Here is a 17147-nt window from a genome sequence, read left to right as displayed (position 1 = left end):
TCCCCTTTGCCCGCAGAGCTGGTCATGCTGCTGGAGTGGTGGTCCTGCACCGACTGCACCCTCTTCACCGACCAGGCCACGATGGAGCGCTTCGGGAAGGAGCACGTCGTCATCATCCTGAATCACAACTATGAGATCGACTTCCTCTGCGGGTGGACCATGTGCGAGCGGTTTGGTGTGCTGGGGGTGAGTGACGTGGGGTCCCGGGAGGGTGTGGGCTGAGTGACGTGGGGTCCCGGGAGGGTGTGGGCTGAGTGACGTGGGGTCCCGGGAGGGTGTGGGGTGGGTGACGTGGGGTCCCGGGAGGGTGTGGGCTGAGTGACGTGGGGTCCCGGGAGGGTGTGGGCTGAGTGACGTGGGGTCCCGGGAGGGTGTGGGCTGAGTGACGTGGGGTCCCGGGAGGGTGTGGGCTGAGTGACGTGGGGTCCCGGGAGGGTGTGGGCTGAGTGACGTGGGGTCCCGGGAGGGTGTGGGCTGGGTGACGTGGGGTCCCGGGAGGGTGTGGGCTGAGTGACGTGGGGTCCCGGGAGGGTGTGGGCTGAGTGACGTGGGGTCCCGGGAGGGTGTGGGCTGGGTGACGTGGGGTCCCGGGAGGGTGTGGGGTGGGTGACGTGGGGTCCCGGGAGGGTGTGGGCTGAGTGACGTGGGGTCCCGGGAGGGTGTGGGCTGGGTGACGTGGGGTCCCGGGAGGGTGTGGGGTGGGTGACGTGGGGTCCCGGGAGGGTGTGGGCTGAGTGACGTGGGGTCCCGGGAGGTGTGGGCTGGGTGACGTGGGGTCCCGGGAGGGTGGGCTGAGTGACGTGGGGTCCCGGGAGGGTGTGGGCTGAGTGGCGTGGGGTCCCGGGAGGGTGTGGGGTGAGTGACGTGGGGTCCCGGGAGGGTGTGGGCTGAGTGGCGTGGGGTCCCGGGAGGTGTGGGCTGAGTGACGTGGGGTCCCGGGAGGTGTGGGCTGAGTGACGTGGGGTCCCGGGAGGTGTGGGGTGGTGACGTGGGGTCCCGGGAGGGTGTGGGCTGAGTGACGTGGGGTCCCGGGAGGTGTGGGCTGGGTGACGTGGGGTCCCGGGAGGGTGTGGGCTGGGTGACGTGGGGTCCCGGGAGGGTGTGGGCTGAGTGACGTGGGGTCCCGGGAGGGTGTGGGCTGAGTGACGTGGGGTCCCGGGAGGGTGTGGGCTGAGTGACGTGGGGTCCCGGGAGGGTGTGGGCTGAGTGACGTGGGGTCCCGGGAGGGTGTGGGCTGAGTGGCGTGGGGTCCCGGGAGTGTGTGGGCTGAGTGGCGTGGGGTCCCGGGAGGGTGTGGGCTGGGTGACGTGGGGTCCCGGGAGGGTGTGGGCTGGGTGACGTGGGGTCCCGGGAGGGTGTGGGCTGAGTGACGTGGGGTCCCGGGAGGGTGTGGGCTGAGTGACGTGGGGTCCCGGGAGGGTGTGGGCTGGGTGACGTGGGGTCCCGGGAGGGTGTGGGCTGGGTGACGTGGGGTCCCGGGAGGGTGTGGGGTGGGTGACGTGGGGTCCCGGGAGGGTGTGGGCTGAGTGACGTGGGGTCCCGGGAGGGTGTGGGCTGAGTGACGTGGGGTCCCGGGAGGGTGTGGGCTGGGTGACGTGGGGTCCCGGGAGGGTGTGGGCTGAGTGACGTGGGGTCCCGGGAGGGTGTGGGGTGGGTGACGTGGGGTCCCGGGAGGGTGTGGGCTGAGTGACGTGGGGTCCCGGGAGGGTGTGGGCTGAGTGACATGGGGTCCCGGGAGGGTGTGGGCTGAGTGACATGGGGTCCCGGGAGTGTGTGGGCTGAGTGACGTGGGGTCCCGGGAGGGTGTGGGGTGGGTGACGTGGGGTCCCGGGAGGGCACTGGGGGTGTGATGTAGGGGTTCTGGAAGGGCTCTGGGGATGAGCAATGTGGGCGTCCCAGGAAGGTGCTGGCGTGACTCCCTGGGGTTTTAGCCCCCGGTCCGCTGAGCTATGAGTCTGAACGTGTGGCTGACAAGGGTGCCTCATATGTAGGTGCCCCTCTCCTGAGATGGGTTGTTCCCGCTTTTCCGCTCAGTCTTTACTTACTAGTCTGTGAGTCCCTGAAGCTCCCTGGGTGAGCTAGGCGCCCCAGTGAAATGTCACCACCCTGAGCCAGGCTGAGGAGTGAACGCCTGTATATGGCGGCCTTACCCTCAGGAAGGCCGGGGCCTGGCAGCCAGTCAGGAGGCTTGTCCTGGGCCTCCACCCTCCCACCAGGCCCGTGCCTTGCCTTCCTCCTCTGTGGACAGACGCGTGCCTGTGTCCTCAGGGCCAGCTTGTCCCCAGCGTCACACTCAGTGTCAGCAAGCCCCCACTGACAACGAAGGCCACACACAGCAGGGCAGTCCCGGGGCGTCCCGAGGGGCCTCGCGGCCTGGTGCGCCATCTGCTGTCCCCTCCCCCCAGAGCTCCAAGGTGCTGGCCAAGAGGGAGCTGCTGTACGTGCCGCTCATCGGCTGGACGTGGTACTTCCTGGAGATCGTGTTCTGCAAGCGCAAGTGGGAGGAGGACCGGGACACGGTGATCGGGGGGCTGCGGCGCCTGGCCGACTACCCTGAGTACATGTGGGTGAGTCCCTGCTTCGCCGCACACGCTCGGGGAGGCCATCCCACCACCGCGTCACGGGTGGGCAGGCTGGCAGTGGGGCCGGCCCTCGGGGCTGGGCTCGGGGACACCTGCCTTCACGGCCCCAGTCGAGACTCAAGCCGAGACCCAAGCCGGACTCAGGGTGCCGGGAGGGAGGGAGGTGGGTTCCTTCCCGCTCAGCAGAGGGGCTCCCGAAGAGGTGAGTGTAGGTGCCCCACTGGTGCCCAGCCTGAGCCCCCTCTGCAGGGAGGGTCTTCCTTGGAGGCAAGTTTCGGGGCGAACCAGTGAGCTGCAGGTCTGAGCAAGTCTGTCTGGCCGTCAGTCATAGCAGAAGCACAGGGCAGTGACCCCCACCTGTAACAGCAGCAGGGCCTGGGGGCTCGGCGGGTTTCCAAGCCCCTCGGGTGGGTTTGATGGACAGCGGCCAAAATTATCGGGGTCAGTCAGTGTGACTCTCCTGCTCCTCTGTCTGCTCCTTCCTTCTGGTTTGTGACAGTCCTTTGAGAGCTGGCTCCTTATTTACTGTTTCCACCTCTCATGTGTTGTCCACTCACTGACCAGAAGGCTTCTGCCCAGGGAACTTCATGGTACCTCCCTTCTGGAAAGTTCTCTTTTGCATCCTTTGAGATAAGTGCAATGCTATTAACTGTTCGGTGAGGGCATTTGTGTGGTAGAGTGCGGGTTGCAGCCTGAAAGTAAAATAATACTTCAGACCCTGCCACGTGCTTGTCACTAGACTGCTGCTGTCATTTCTACAAATGAGGCTGCAAATGTTTTGCTGCCAGTCAAGGCCGCACGTGAGGGAGACGGCTGAGCCCCTCAGGGCGTGAGTTCCCACCTGGACGATGCAGTGTCCCCATGTTTGTGTCCTAGTTTCTCCTGTACTGTGAGGGCACGCGCTTCACGGAGAAGAAACACCGTGTCAGCATGGAGGTGGCCGTCTCCAAGGGGCTGCCTGTCCTCAAGTACCACCTGCTGCCCCGCACCAAGGGCTTCACCACCGCGGTGCAGTGCCTGCGTGGGACAGGTAAGGGCCCCCGCCCCTGCCAGCGGGACGCCACCATGCCCTGGGCTCCGTGCGAAGCCAGAAAGGGAAACGGTCAAAACCTACACAAGTGAGTCACATGTAAGCTTAGGGCTGGAAAGAGAGACCCCAGTAAGTGGAGTTGACATGTTGTAATGCTCGTGTCATTTTCGAGGTGATAAAATGCTAGTTAATGGAAATGCTGAAATAATTTTAAAAGTATATAACGGAAGATCTTATAAAGGAAAAACAATGTCTAATGAGCCCAAAAGCAAGATAGAAAAAAGGGGCCGAGAACACACAGGACACATGATTAGAAAGCAGCCAGATGGCTGAAAGGCACACTGGTCAGTGAGCACACTAGTGGGGATCAGCTGAACGACCAACTTAAAGACAAGAATCCAAAGAAAAGCCCCCCTTGGCCCTGCGCGGGCGAGGCTGACGGCCTGGCTCACCCTTACCCCCCCACAGTTGCAGCCGTGTACGACGTCACGCTGAATTTCCGGGGGCACAAGAACCCGTCTTTGCTGGGGATCCTCTACGGAAAGAAGTATGAGGCGGACATGTGTGTGAGGTGAGCTCAGAGCCCGGGGGCACCCGCCCTGCCCGGCCCCCTCCCATGTCCCAGCCCTGACACGTGGCCCCTCCTGGGCTGTCCCCACGTGAAGGTGCCCCAAGTCCCACCACCCAGCAGGGCAGACATGGGGACAGACACGGGAACCACTGGCTGTCGTGCCAAGTGAACGAGCAGCCGTGAGGTGTCGGCCGCATGTTCCAGATGGTCTGGGGAGGAGTGGCCCCTCCCGCTGGAGGGAGCACAGGGGCGTTTTGAAAGAGGCTGAGCTAAAACTTGGTCAGTGACTAGGATTTCCACAGGGCGGAGGACAGCTGCCTCGGCTGAGGGGGCTCCGTGTTCCTTTGTTCAGGGTGTAGGACAAGTTAGGTCTGTGGCTTGCAGACCGCCCGGGAGAGAAGGGAGGGTCAGAGCCACAGCTGACCTCAGTGGCACTCAGGCTCTGGCTCCTGGCGACCCTGGGGCTGAGCCCGGCAGGCTCCACCACAGCAGGCTCGTATGTTCAGGGTCGTCCTGCTGGAGGGACACAGGAGCTGGTTAATGCAGAACTGTGGGGTGGCCTTGGGGGCCCTGACCACCCAAAAAGGGAAACTCAGTCAGAGGAGGGGCCTGATAAAGCCGTTAAAATGTCCTCAGAGTATCAGAAACGACTCCTGTTGACTATGCACTGAGCGTGGATTGAGTGCTTGCTGTATGCAAAGCAGGAGGCTAGAGATGGGCGGGGCAGCTGGAGGGAGCAGAGAACCAGGTTTCTGAGGGGCAGTCGCTGGTGAGACACACACATGTGCTCAGTGCCATGGGCGGGGGAAGGCGGTATGCACCCCCCTGAACAGTTCACTTCCCAGACCTTGCTCAAGTCCGACAGGGTGTGGGGTTCCCTGGGGACCGCAGTCACGTGGCTGGTGGACTCCCGGGCTGACCTTTCCCCCAGATCTATGCAGAGGCTGCAATGCAGGCTCTCCCACGGAACCTTCTGGCTGGAAGCTGCACTTACGTGACTTTTGCTGGCACTGGTGATTTCAGCCCCAGAATTTGAGGGATCTGCGTCTGAAAGGAAGAGAGTTAGAGGGAGGAGGGTCCATGTTAGGTTCCATCCTGAGTGGTTCCTGGTGCCAGTGAGACAAGAGTGAGGTGTCCAGGTGTCCACTGCAGAGCCCGAGGCTTTGTCCTGAGATGCAGGCACGACCTCCCATGGAGAGCAGCCCTCATTTCTGTAACACAGGGTCAAGGTCAGTGGCAAGGGCAGTCCCACCCAAATGGTGGCTGCATGTCTCACTGCCACACTTTGTCTCCAGGTTTCTCTGGCTCATAAACATAATCCACCCCAAAAATCTGTCTACTTAAAGCCATCTGGGGACCCCTCTATTAATGAAATGGTGTTGTGACGCTGCTTCCAGCTCAGGGCAGAGCCGCAGGCCATGCGGCTCGTCTCCTGTCTGGGTCCTCCTGGTTGAACGTGCAGGTCTCCCTGTCATGCCAATGTGCTCAGAGAGGCAAGCCCTTCCGCCCATGTCTGCCATCCGCCCCCCACCGGCGTGGTGTCCATCCTGATCAGTGAGTCCTGCGAAGACTCTGAGAGGCCCTCTCCGTTTCAGTCTTGAGAACTTCAGTCTGTATGTTTTAAAACACCACCACCCATTTCTAGGCACACGATAGGAAACTCCAGGAATCGTTGTGTGAACATAAATAACAAGCAGGCGGTTTTTTCCTTCTGAAGCTTGCGGTGGACTGGCTTAGCGTAGGGCAGGGTCTCTTGTGCCATCCTGGGGCAGGGGAAGCCCAGGAGGCCTGCCCTGAGGTCTCCAGCAGCCCTGGCGCAGTGTGCCCACTGGGGACTGGGAGATCTCTCTGGGGCCCTGGGTGGTCCTGACAGCGGCACGGAGAAGCCAGGCCAGCCTCCCCCTGGCTGTGGCTCCGACTAGAACACCTGATGTTGTCCAGGACGGTGATGGCTGTGGTGGGCTCTGTGTCAGCCCTTGCCCTCGCTGTCTGTCACCCTCACAGGACTTGGAGGCAGGTCCTGCTCTTGTCCTGCGTAGTATGAGCTGGGTGTGGTCAGACAGTCTCGGCTGCCCGGGGTCAGAGGTTGTGGGGCCGGGGGAGGCCACTGGCCCAGCTTGAGGTCGGTGCCCTGGCCACCCCACCAGGCTGCACGGCACTTCCGCGGGAACAGTGGTCCCAGTTGCAGAGGACATGTGCTTTCAGCGGTCATTCCCCCTTTGCCACAGAAAACGTGGGGTGAGGTTTTATCTAATCTTATGTGAATAGGTACAGTCTTAGAAATTGTAACAGCTCCAGCTGCCTGTTTGGTGTTACTTATTGAGTGTAGAGTAAAAGCAGAATTCCAATGGGTCAAAGCATACTTGTCATCCAATGCACGAGGCTCTCACAGCCCAGGGGGCTTTGTCTCCTTCCCTGTCCTCTGCGGGTGAAGTGACCGGGGCCTGAGGCTGGACAAGGCCAAGGGCTTTGGTGACAGTGGCCTGAGGCTCCTGCTGGCCAGTGACCCTAAGGTAGCTTGAGTCAAGTCCAGGAAATAGATGCTCATTTGTGTTTATTTTTATCTCCTTGTAAATTCTTATTGTATGTATTTCATAGTGCCTGTGGCGGATGCACAGACCCTGCGTGTGACACGCACACTATGTATATGAAGTCAGGGAGGACAGCCGGGGGTTGGAAGCCTTTAGGCTTCATGTGTCCTGGACGAACCCCGTCTGAGCCTCCTCCCTCCGGAGTCCGGTAGCGTGGGTGCTTCTAGTCTGTTTTAGTTTTGAATGTGGTGAAGATGGTTAGGCACAACCCACACAAACCAAAGTTCTCGATTTTTAGAGCAAAAATTTCAAAATACCTTAAAGGGTGGAGGTTTAGTCAGGCCATGGAAACGCCCCGTGGCCATCCTCTCACTGTGGGCCCCCCCAGGTGGGCCCCACCCCTCTGAGGACCCTCATCCCGCCGGTTACTCTAGCGCATGTGGGTGCTTGGCGCCCTCTGCTGGCAATTTTCAGGTACTACAGCTGCCGTGGAGGTGGCTCTTGTCTGGCCAGTCTTAGCAGGTCGACACCTTCAGCTGGTGGGGCTGGTAATCCGGCTGGTGATCAGGTTTATAAATAAATTAGTGTCTTAACCGGTCAGGTGTTCATTAACTGAGATTAAAGTTCTAAATCTCTATTGCTTTCCACGTTTGAAGCAAGTAGATTTCATTTGTGAAATACATAATTTTCTTTGCCTAATGAAAGACAGTCTGCGTTGATTATTTCCAAAGGATGAACTATTAGGAGAGACTAAAACTCCTGCTGAAGCTAATAAATGATCACCCTTCATGGTGGAGCCGGGGACATGATCTGCTCATTGCTCTGCCTGTGGGTAGCCCACGTGAAATGCTATCCCATGACCGTAGCTGTGTCTCTGGCCCCCCTCCCCTCCGGGCTCCTGCAGTCCCACAGAGCCCCAGGTCACCCGCATGGCACTCTGGGAGAGTGCCCGAGGACATTACTTTGATGTTTGTGTGTTTTTGGAAATTGAGAGTGAGATTGGATAGCAGAAGCAGGCCAGCAAGTAACCGTGATGCACGAGTTTTTACCCCCGTTTGCAGTTTGATGGCATCTAGTTATTGACTTTGCTTTCAATCTTCTTCATAAAACAGGAGATTTCCTCTGGAAGAGATCCCGCTGGATGAACAGGGAGCGGCTCAATGGCTTCATAAACTCTACCAGGAGAAGGTAAAGGCACACAGCTTTCCCCCCTCGGGAAGCGGTCTCAAGGGGCAGCTGAGGGGGCAGGAGCTGGCATGGTGACTTCCTCTGGAGTCAGAAGTGCTGTGCAGTTATCAAATACTTATTTCTAATCCTTTTTTCTTAGCTTTTTTATTAACGAACTAGAGAAAAGTATAAAGGGTAACATAATGGTTGTATAACCCTGGCTGATAACATTTTATCACATTTGTTTCATTTTTTCATGTAAAAGAAAGTATAGCTATATAATAGATGTATATATGTGTGTGTATGATTATGAGACACAATACAGATGACATAAAAAGATTCTTAAGACCACACCCAGCCCCGTTTCTTTTCCCATAGTACACCTCACCCTTGACTCTTGCTTCCAGTTTATTTTAGATACACAAACATACAGGACACTAGAGTTTTGTTTTCAGTGTTGTGGAAGGTTTAGATAATCAGAAAATCCTTCCAGTAATAACAAATACCCTTGAAATGCATTGATGAGCTCTCAAAAAAATAAGGGAAATCTCTAGGGAATCGAAAAAAAAAAGGAGATGTGACTGAAAACCCAGGATAAGCCTGTGGGCTGCCACTGCCATCCCCTCCTGGTGGAGTTTGCTGTTCCCCTTACCCCAAAGTCTTGAGTCTTAATGCCTACCTGGAGAAAGAAGGTAAAGGTTTGACTTCATTCAAGGCAGAAGTTAGAACTGAAAACTCTACATAAAGCTGGGCCCCTCTGAGACTTCCACCCTCACAAAGGTTAAACTGAAAAGGCATGTGCCTGCCAGCACAGGGAAATTACTCTGAAGCTTCCTTCTCTTGGTTTCAAAAAGGTCCCCCTGGTAATTCATAATCACAAGTGTGACAGCAGACAGGTTTGTGGTTTGCATTTACACAACGACAACATAGTTCAAAAAGAAAAAAGACAAAATATCAACATAAAAAGTGGTTCCAGGCAAATCTCTCTAGAGATCCTGCGAGAAGTACGTGCAAAACTGGAAGAACATGACTGCGGGCCTAAGCTGCCCAATATGTCCTCAGATAAAATTCTGCTGGAGATGAGCGCAGAGCCGGCATCCACCGGGGGCTCCACGACAGGCAAACAGGCAATAGTTAAATCCTCCAACAGCCTCAGCTACTGAGACAATCACGCAGAAACTAAAATTAGTATGTTTGAAATGAGTAAGCACCAAAGAAAGAACTGAAAAGAGAAGAGCAAGACCTAGGAAAAAATGAGTCAGATTTGAGAAAAACCAGGCAGGATTTATGGGCATAAGAAATATAGTCACTGCCAGTAAAATCTTAACAGGGGAAATAGCACATGAGATACAGCGGAAGAGAGAATTAGTAAACTGTAAGATTTAGGAGAAACTGCTCAGAATGCAGCACAGAGGAAGTATACCTATGAAAGGAAAGTCAAAAGACACCAAGCACAGACTGAGAGGCCCAATCGATAACCGTTAGAAGGCCCAGAACGAGGAAGTAGAAAGAGGGGTGAGGAGCCGCTTCAGGGATGAGACCCGTAAAACTTGTAGAATTGGCTAACGTGGATTTCATCAGGTTCAAGAAATACAAGTCTGGGATAGGATAAATAAAAATAAACTCACCGGGGCAGCCTGTTAGCTCAGCTGGTCAGAGCGCGGTGCTCTTAACAACAAGGTTGCCGGTTCCATCCCCACATGGGCCACTGTGAGCTGCGCCCTCCACAACTACATTGAAACAACTACTTGACTTGGAGCTGATGGGTCCTGGAAAAACACACTTAAAATAAGTAAAAGTTTTAAAAAACAGATACTTACGCCCACTTGGCAATGAAATTGCAGAACACCATAGACAAGAAGATGATCTGAGAATAAATAACCATTTACTAACAATTGTCACCCTAATAAACTTTAATTTAAAAGAAAAAGAATAAATAACCAGAGAGAAAAGACATACTGCCCACAAAGGAATTGGTCATATCTCTTACTCTGTATCAGAGTCTCTTCTAAAGTCTTACACGTTTTATTCTCTTAATAATCATACACACACACACACACTTACATACACATACGTTATACATGCATACGTGTGTACGCGCACACTCAAAATAAATGCAGAGAGAGTAGAACAAAGAAAAGAATAAAAATAGCGTAAATTATTTCTTTAAAAATATTACAAAATAGAAAACCTTGGGCAAGACTGACTAATTACAAGAGAACAAGAATAAAAAAAGGAACTCAACCAAAGAACAGGCAGTGAAAATAATGTGCAAGCAGTAGGACTAGCTTTATGCTCACACATTTGGAAACTTAGATAAAAACGTATCATTTCCAAGAACAACGTCACTCTACAGAAGAAAACAGAAACCTGAATTAAAAAGAAATAGGACATACACATCATGTAAATAGCTGGGCAGATGATGTGTGCGCGAGGTTGTGAAGGAGAATAGCTCTCTGAATCTGGGTCAGGTTTTAAAGTCTGAAACTGACACAAAGTGATGTTTGCTCATAGCAGTATTAATTTACCAGGAAATGAGAAGTAACCTAAAAGCGTATGAGGAAATAGATACAGTGTATATGCATATTCATTTGCTGGGATTCAGTTAAAATAAATGAACTACATATTAGCAACCAACATAACTGACTCTAGAAAATAATGTGTGAAAAAAGCAGACTGCGGTATGTGTCACTGGGGTTCCAGCTTCCTAAGCGTGGTCCTGTTCAAATGTCTACAGTCATACCTAGTGTTTGTTTAAATGGGACCTTATGGTACGTAGATATCGGCAGTGCACCCCTTGTTAACACATCCTGTGTGGTGGCCGTGGACACGTCTGTTCTGTTAGGTGTCCCCTTTCTCAGCCAGTGCGTGCTTGGTGTTTACAACACGTCCCTGTCCCACGGCTGACGGTCCCCTGACAGTGTCACCTTCCCCACGTCTTCCCCAGCTCCTCTCTCCGTGGTCATTAGCCTACAGGAATGGAGGAAGGAAGAGTGAAATAACTTTCTGTGGGTATCACCCAGCAAGTCACACCCCCCTACCCCCCGCCCTTAGATGATGAGTGATGGGGTGACAGTGCCCATCTACCAGGCACAGACTCATTATTTTCCTGGGAAACGTGCCAGGTCAGAAGGTCTGTACCCTTTCAAGCTTCCCATACACGCAGCCAAGGTTCTCCATGAAGGTCCCGCAAGCCTCATTCCCTGCCTGCAGTGCACGGTTCATCTGCTTGATGTGTGGCACTTGTGCAGGTGGCTGTGTTTCACTGTCAGCACGCTCCCTCGTGTTAAGAGGACAGCGAGTTGAGACCCCACTCTTCTGTGGATTTTTACAGGACGCCTTGCAGGAGATGTATAACCAGGAGGGCGTGTTCCCAGGGGAGCAGTTCAAACCTGCCCGCCGGCCGTGGACGCTCCTGAACTTCCTGTTCTGGGCCACTGTCCTGCTGTCGCCTCTGTTCAGCTTCGCCTTGGGCGTCTTTGCGAGTGGCTCTCCCCTCCTGATCCTGACGTTCCTGGGCTTTGTTGGGGCAGGTAAGGAGTGGACGATCACACAGCTCAAGGTTGGGCCTCGAGGCGTCCTGGAGTCGGGCATCCAACCAGAGCCTCTCAGGCCTCGGAGAGCAGGCCCTGGCCACTCCGTTGTGGAGGCCATCTGCTCTGTGGGGACAGGCTGAGCAGGTGAGGGAGGAGGGGCGTGGGCTGGCCTGCCACCCCCACAGGAAGTCGGAGGCCAGAGGTCGAGCATCCCCCCAATAACGAACTCTCCAGTTGATGGCAAAGCGGTCGTCTAACCTCGCCTTTCTCCTGTTTTAAAGCTTCCTTTGGAGTCCGCCGACTAATAGGAGTAACTGAAATAGAAAAAGGCTCCAGCTACGGAAACCAAGAATTTAAGAAAAAGGACTAATTAGTGGCTGTGATGGAACACGCATAACCTGGCACCCAGTTAACTCAACTAGAAACAGCAACACTCAGAGCGGAGAAACAGACACTTAGAAACTATTTTTCTTATTAACTGGTGACTAATATTAACCAATAAACTTGAGCCAAGAGTAAAGAAATCAGAAGGCCTGCAGGATGGAGCCCGTCGCAGCGCACCTGCAGCGCCCGTGTGCCACCTGGGAGAGCTGTGAGGAGGGCAGCGTCTGCCCTGGGGGGTGGCTTCTGGGGGACTGGTCTCACCTGAGCCATCTCTCAAAGATGCTGCTGGCCAGAGAGAGCCTCTGACGCTTTCTCTTCTTAAACTTAGGCCCTGTTTTGTTTTTTATCTGTGATTTTGGGAACGCGCCCTAGCCCCTCGCCTCTTCCCCTGCACCCTCAGCAAACTCCCTTGAGGATTCTTCCCCTGTCCTGCTGGGAACGATGTCACAGGGTCCCCAGCCCCCAATGTGACCTGCACCTTTGCTTCCAGAGGGTGGGCTGGGGGCACCATGGAGAAAGATGTCTTGGTGATAAGCACACACTGGATGTCACATGGACTGGAGCCCCGCCCCATGTCCCACCCGATCCTGGGCGTAAATACCTGAGAACTGGTGGAACGTAGTGTTCCTGCCCGCCCAGTCTCCATTCCTTTTCCCTGCAGCCAAGGGACAGCAGTCCCTGGGCTGGCAGCTGCAGAGGCCAGGCTGGGCAGGCGCCCTTGCCCCCAGCGACAGGGAGCCCAGAGGCGCTGAGTGTGCTGGAGCGAGACCCCTGCCCACAGTCCCTGGGACTCGTGGAGGCTTCTTAAAAAGGAATGTCACCCTCAAACCTCTGTCTTCTAAAGGCGGTTGGAGACTTAGCACAGAGCTTGTTTGCTTGTAGAGATTTTATTTTTATAGTTGATGGCTCTCAAGTTTAGAGGTGGTGAGACTTCCACCCTCCTTGCCACCCTCCCTCCCCCAGGCAGGCACGTGTGTCCCCTGGGAGGGCCTGCCAGGCTCTGAGCGGCCGGTGGCCTCTCCGTCTGGCATGCCCAGCAGGCAGCTAGTTCCTACTCCACTCCTGCCGCAGGGGTTCTCCGAGCTTGTCTTATGTCCTCACAGTGTCCCTTTGGCCGCAGCACTAGTGGGAGGCATTTATTCTGCAGATGGAGGTGTGTTTAATGCACCCAGGGCCTGGGGCAGGAGGAGTGGGGACATGCTACACACAGGCCTCCCCCTCTCCCCCCACCCCCACGTGGCTCAGCTGTCATTCCACTGTAAACCCACCTGCAGTGGACTTTCTCCTTAGACTTTCAACTTGGTTTTTTAAAGTCACATTCCCTTCATGTTTTTTAGCAAGGGGAAGAAAAATAATGAGTGTTCTCTCTGATACACTGTAACCAGCATTCTGAGTAGAGGCAGGTTGAATTTTCTAGGAAAACAATGGGGGATAGAAGCATGCACAAAATTATAAACTAAATTGGAAAAATAATTACGCATTGGCCCTAAGTGTTTTGGGAAGATTTATCGGATGGCATAATTCTTTATAACAATGACACTGCTGAATTTTAGGTGTGGTAACTGATGGAGGGACCGCTGCAGAAAAGTGCCCCACAAGCTAGGGTGGGTAAACACAATTCCTTGTGAGGCTAAAACAAAACAGCTTTAAAATGCTTTTGTTTCAGGAGTGCCTGCCTCTGCCCTTGAAGGCTATCTGTCCGCTCCCCCTGGGGTGAGCAGCTACCTTAGGGTTTCTTTGTCTTCACAGGACATTCTGCTCATCTGTCTTTATGTGTGTTTATCTATGTCATTGGCTAAGTCACTAACACTTAAGTCTTAAAGGAAAAAGGTGGAAGGGTACTACCAAGCAGACACATTACCCAGAAAATGCAAATTTAGATCTTTAACAACTAAATTAACCACTTAGTTAGTCCTTGTTGCCCAGATAAGTTCCCTCCGCTTAAAATGAACACATAGTATGTGAATTCTGTGTCTAGTCGGTGCGGGCTCCTCTGTAAATGGAGACTGAGACAAGGGTGTAGGTTTTAAATCTCAGTGATTCCTTCTGATTTAACACGGATCAGCTCATGCATTGAACACGGAGCCCTTTGGGAGCAATAAAAACTACGCCATGAATGTTCGGGCTTTCTTTTTTTTTTTTTTTCCTTTCAGAATAGTGCTTTTCTTTATTATTTTCCTTTACACCCCACTACTGAGCTGCATGTGTCGCTGATGTTGTCGTGTCAGGTTCAGGATGAGTATTTGGACAGGCCATGCGAGTCAGTCGCCAGTGTGCATTCTAGGCCTGGAGTCCAGGGTGCCCTCCACATGTAGCCCTGGGTCTGGCAAGGGAGAGGAGGTGTTTGCTGACCCTCTGCTGGGGGAGGTGTTTGCTGATCTTTGCTGCTGGGGGAGGTGTTTGCTGACCCTCTGTTGGGGGAGGTGTTTGCTGATCTTTGCTGCTGCGGGAGGTGTTTGCTGACCCTCTGCTGGGGGAGGTGTTTGCTGACCCTCTGTGGGGGGAGGTGTTTGCTGACCCTCTGCTGGGAGAGGTGTTTGCTGACCCTCTGTGGGGGGGTTGTTTGCTGACTATCGCTGCTGGGCAGGCTCTGGTGCTCGCAGTGTGCCTCCAGAGCCAGCCCCGCTCCTGCTGGGATGCACAGAGAAGGTCCCTTCCATGAGTGATGGACAGGCTGAGCTCCGAGCCTGGAGGACCAATGGTCGCATGTTTCTCATCAGGCCCAGGCTCCACTGTCAGACCCCATTTTCTGTGTCCTTTGTCACCTTCTACGCTTGTGTCCCCCCTGCCCAGTGAGTGGAGTTTCGCTTGTGGGCCCTCCCTGTGTGTCTGGCTGGGGAAAGGGCCACAGATTTGGGGCCCCCTCTGGGGAGTTCCAGGGGCTTCTGAGGTGCCTGTGGTCTTCCATGGTGATTCTGTAGCCGCTGCCGGCACCTGGAGACTGTTTCCCTCTCTAGGGTCTTTCAGGTACCACTGGGAGCAATGAATGACCCACTGTGTGGAAGTGAGCAGACGCCGGAGAAAGGCTGGGCTGGTCTGAGGGAACATGTGTCAAAAACCCGTGAACACTTTCTTTATGCCTCTTTTTCTACACATTGGAGCCTAGTGGAGGGTTTGAAATGGCTGCCCACTGACAAAGTTTGAACACAGAGAAAGCAGTGGCACTGGTCACTGGTACGTGGTGACAGACCTTAGATGCACAGCACTGTTGGAGGTGCTCTGCCGTCCCCGCCCTCAAGAAGCACAGTCTGGTTAGGAGATGAGCTGAGTGCGCACACCGCTAAGTGGCATAAAACGGCAATGTCAGTAGCACCTTGTGAGACGGACGCAGGTGTGGTCCTCCGCTCTGAACCCTCTCGCCCGTGCCTGTCGCGCCCTCCGTGCACCGTGCAGGAGGACTTCCCTTACCCCGTTGGGTTATTGAGCGTGAAGCCGATCTGCAGAGAAGTGTGCGCCCAGTCGCATGCGGCCATGCCCACGCCCATGTGACGACTGATTTGGGGCAGATTTGAGGCGAAGAATAAGGAACTCTCTGCATGTTGCTTTGTGTCCACCCGAGACGCCCATAGGACAAGCCAAATAGAATCTTTTCAGCCCAGCTGACTTCTTGCAGCTGAATTATTCATCCCCGTGAGTGACCCCTGCTGCGACTTTCTCACCAGTAGTGCATGCTTCCCCCGGCATGCAACACTCAGCGTTCAGTGGTGTGACGCGGCTTCCAATCTGCCCGCCTGCCATGTAACCAGGCTTACGGTCGAAACAGTGGGCCGTCATGCCCGCCTGCCTTCTCTCTGGAGACAGCACCCCCTCCGTCCACCTGCCTGCCCTTTTGTCTAGTGAGTTAGCTCCTAAAGCCTAGGCCAGCCTCTCCAAACACCTGGGCCTGGGCTGGGTGCCACCCACTGGGACCTGCCACGCTTTGTCCCAAACCCTGCATGGGGCTGCCAGGGTGCATGCGGACATTCGGCTTTCACATTCTTGCATATCAGGGCCAGAACGCAAAAACACAGGGGCAGTTTTGGGGTAGAAGATGTCACACTGTGTTCTGCCTGATTGAGGGGGTGGACACATGTGAATTAAGTTTTAGCACAAGCATTTGCTGCTACCTGATTCAGTGAAAATGGCATTCTTACAAACCACTCGGGAACTAAAAGAACAAGGTCACTTTCAGGGAACCCGGGAGGAAGTTACCGCAGAAGCTGAAATCAGTCAGCCCCAGCGGCAGCCGCGCAGTCTTCTCAAAGACAATTGAATTGCTTTAAATTTTTAAGCTTTTTAATAACAAGTTCACCTGGAGTTTTCTTTTCTCGTACACTTTCAGTTTCTTAACTTTTTGTTGTAAAAGTATTTGGACAGAAGTCAAACTGTGAATGAGATACTGAAATGCACTAAATTGTATTAAATTAAACTGGAGTTACTTGATACAATGAAGAAATGCATCTGATCTACTTGTATTTATTGTCTCAGAATTGTACGTTGTGACAATCAAATGTTACTTGCCTAAATGCCAGGAAACTCAACTGGCGTCTTAATCACCAAGATCATCAGCAAGTACTGTATCGTAAATTAATCATTAATCATTAATCATGAAGATCTGGCTTCTGAACCACAAAGACCGCCAGCAAGTAATGGATCACAAACGGATCATGGATCACAAAGGTCTGTTAGCAAGTGCTGTCACTGTAAATGAAAATCTCTTTGGAAAACCACACAAACCATTGACTCACATGCACGTGACAGACATTGGGGTCTTTTTCTATTGTTGACAATCTGCCATACTTGACCGTTGGCCAGTTTCAAGGGGTGATACATTGTATACAGGGTGCAAATATGTTATACGGACGTTCCCTTTTGTACACTTCATTTTTACAAGTTTGCTACTCACAAGCTTTATGGAGTTGAGTCTAGCGGTATTTTTGGTCTATAGGAGGCTGGTGGGGGGAGCTCACTTAGACCTTAAAAGCCTGTGTCCCAAAAAACTGACTGTGTTTGCCATGCTCTGTGAAGACCATTTTGTACACGGGCGTGCGTGAGCCCTGCCTGAGTGGCGGTATTTTGTAGATAAAATGCTGCAGGCATCATACTTGTTTATTAAAATTGCTGCTATGAAAGAGAGGGATAAAATATCCCCAGTATAAGCGAAAGTGACTGTCTGCCTCCTTCTGTTCCTTTGTTTCTAGTCTGCGTAGATTTTCCCCAGGGGAAGATAAGGACCTCGGGCACTTCCTGGCCTGTGGGGTTGTCACCTGCACTGGCAGCTCCTGTGCGCTTTGCAAGCCTCTCCTTTTCATTCCCGTTGCCTATGGAGGGGACGTGGATGAGGAGCGCCACCATCTGGCGAAAGCC

At 53.8% G+C, this 17147-nt stretch overlaps 1 protein-coding gene across 6 annotated transcripts in view; it reads left to right on the top strand.

The window, feature by feature from the left end:
* AGPAT3 (1-acylglycerol-3-phosphate O-acyltransferase 3) overlaps window positions 1-16945 on the top strand; it is a 97355-nt gene extending 80410 nt beyond the window's left edge. For all 6 annotated transcript variants that reach the window (XM_074324506.1, XM_074324505.1, XM_074324513.1 and 3 more), the window contains 7 exons: window positions 17-186; window positions 2406-2567; window positions 3459-3612; window positions 4081-4183; window positions 7827-7902; window positions 11216-11414; window positions 11699-16945. In XM_074324506.1, the coding sequence (XP_074180607.1) occupies window positions 17-186; window positions 2406-2567; window positions 3459-3612; window positions 4081-4183; window positions 7827-7902; window positions 11216-11414; window positions 11699-11787 (953 nt within the window). In that variant the 3' untranslated portion in view covers window positions 11788-16945. The remainder of the gene's footprint in view (window positions 1-16; window positions 187-2405; window positions 2568-3458; window positions 3613-4080; window positions 4184-7826; window positions 7903-11215; window positions 11415-11698) is intronic.
* Window positions 16946-17147: the final 202 nt, after the last annotated feature.

The sequence above is a fragment of the Rhinolophus sinicus genome, linkage group LG01 (genome assembly GCF_036562045.2).
Source record: "Rhinolophus sinicus isolate RSC01 linkage group LG01, ASM3656204v1, whole genome shotgun sequence".
NCBI lineage: Eukaryota > Metazoa > Chordata > Mammalia > Chiroptera > Rhinolophidae > Rhinolophus > Rhinolophus sinicus.
This window is presented reverse-complemented; position numbering and strand designations above follow the sequence as displayed.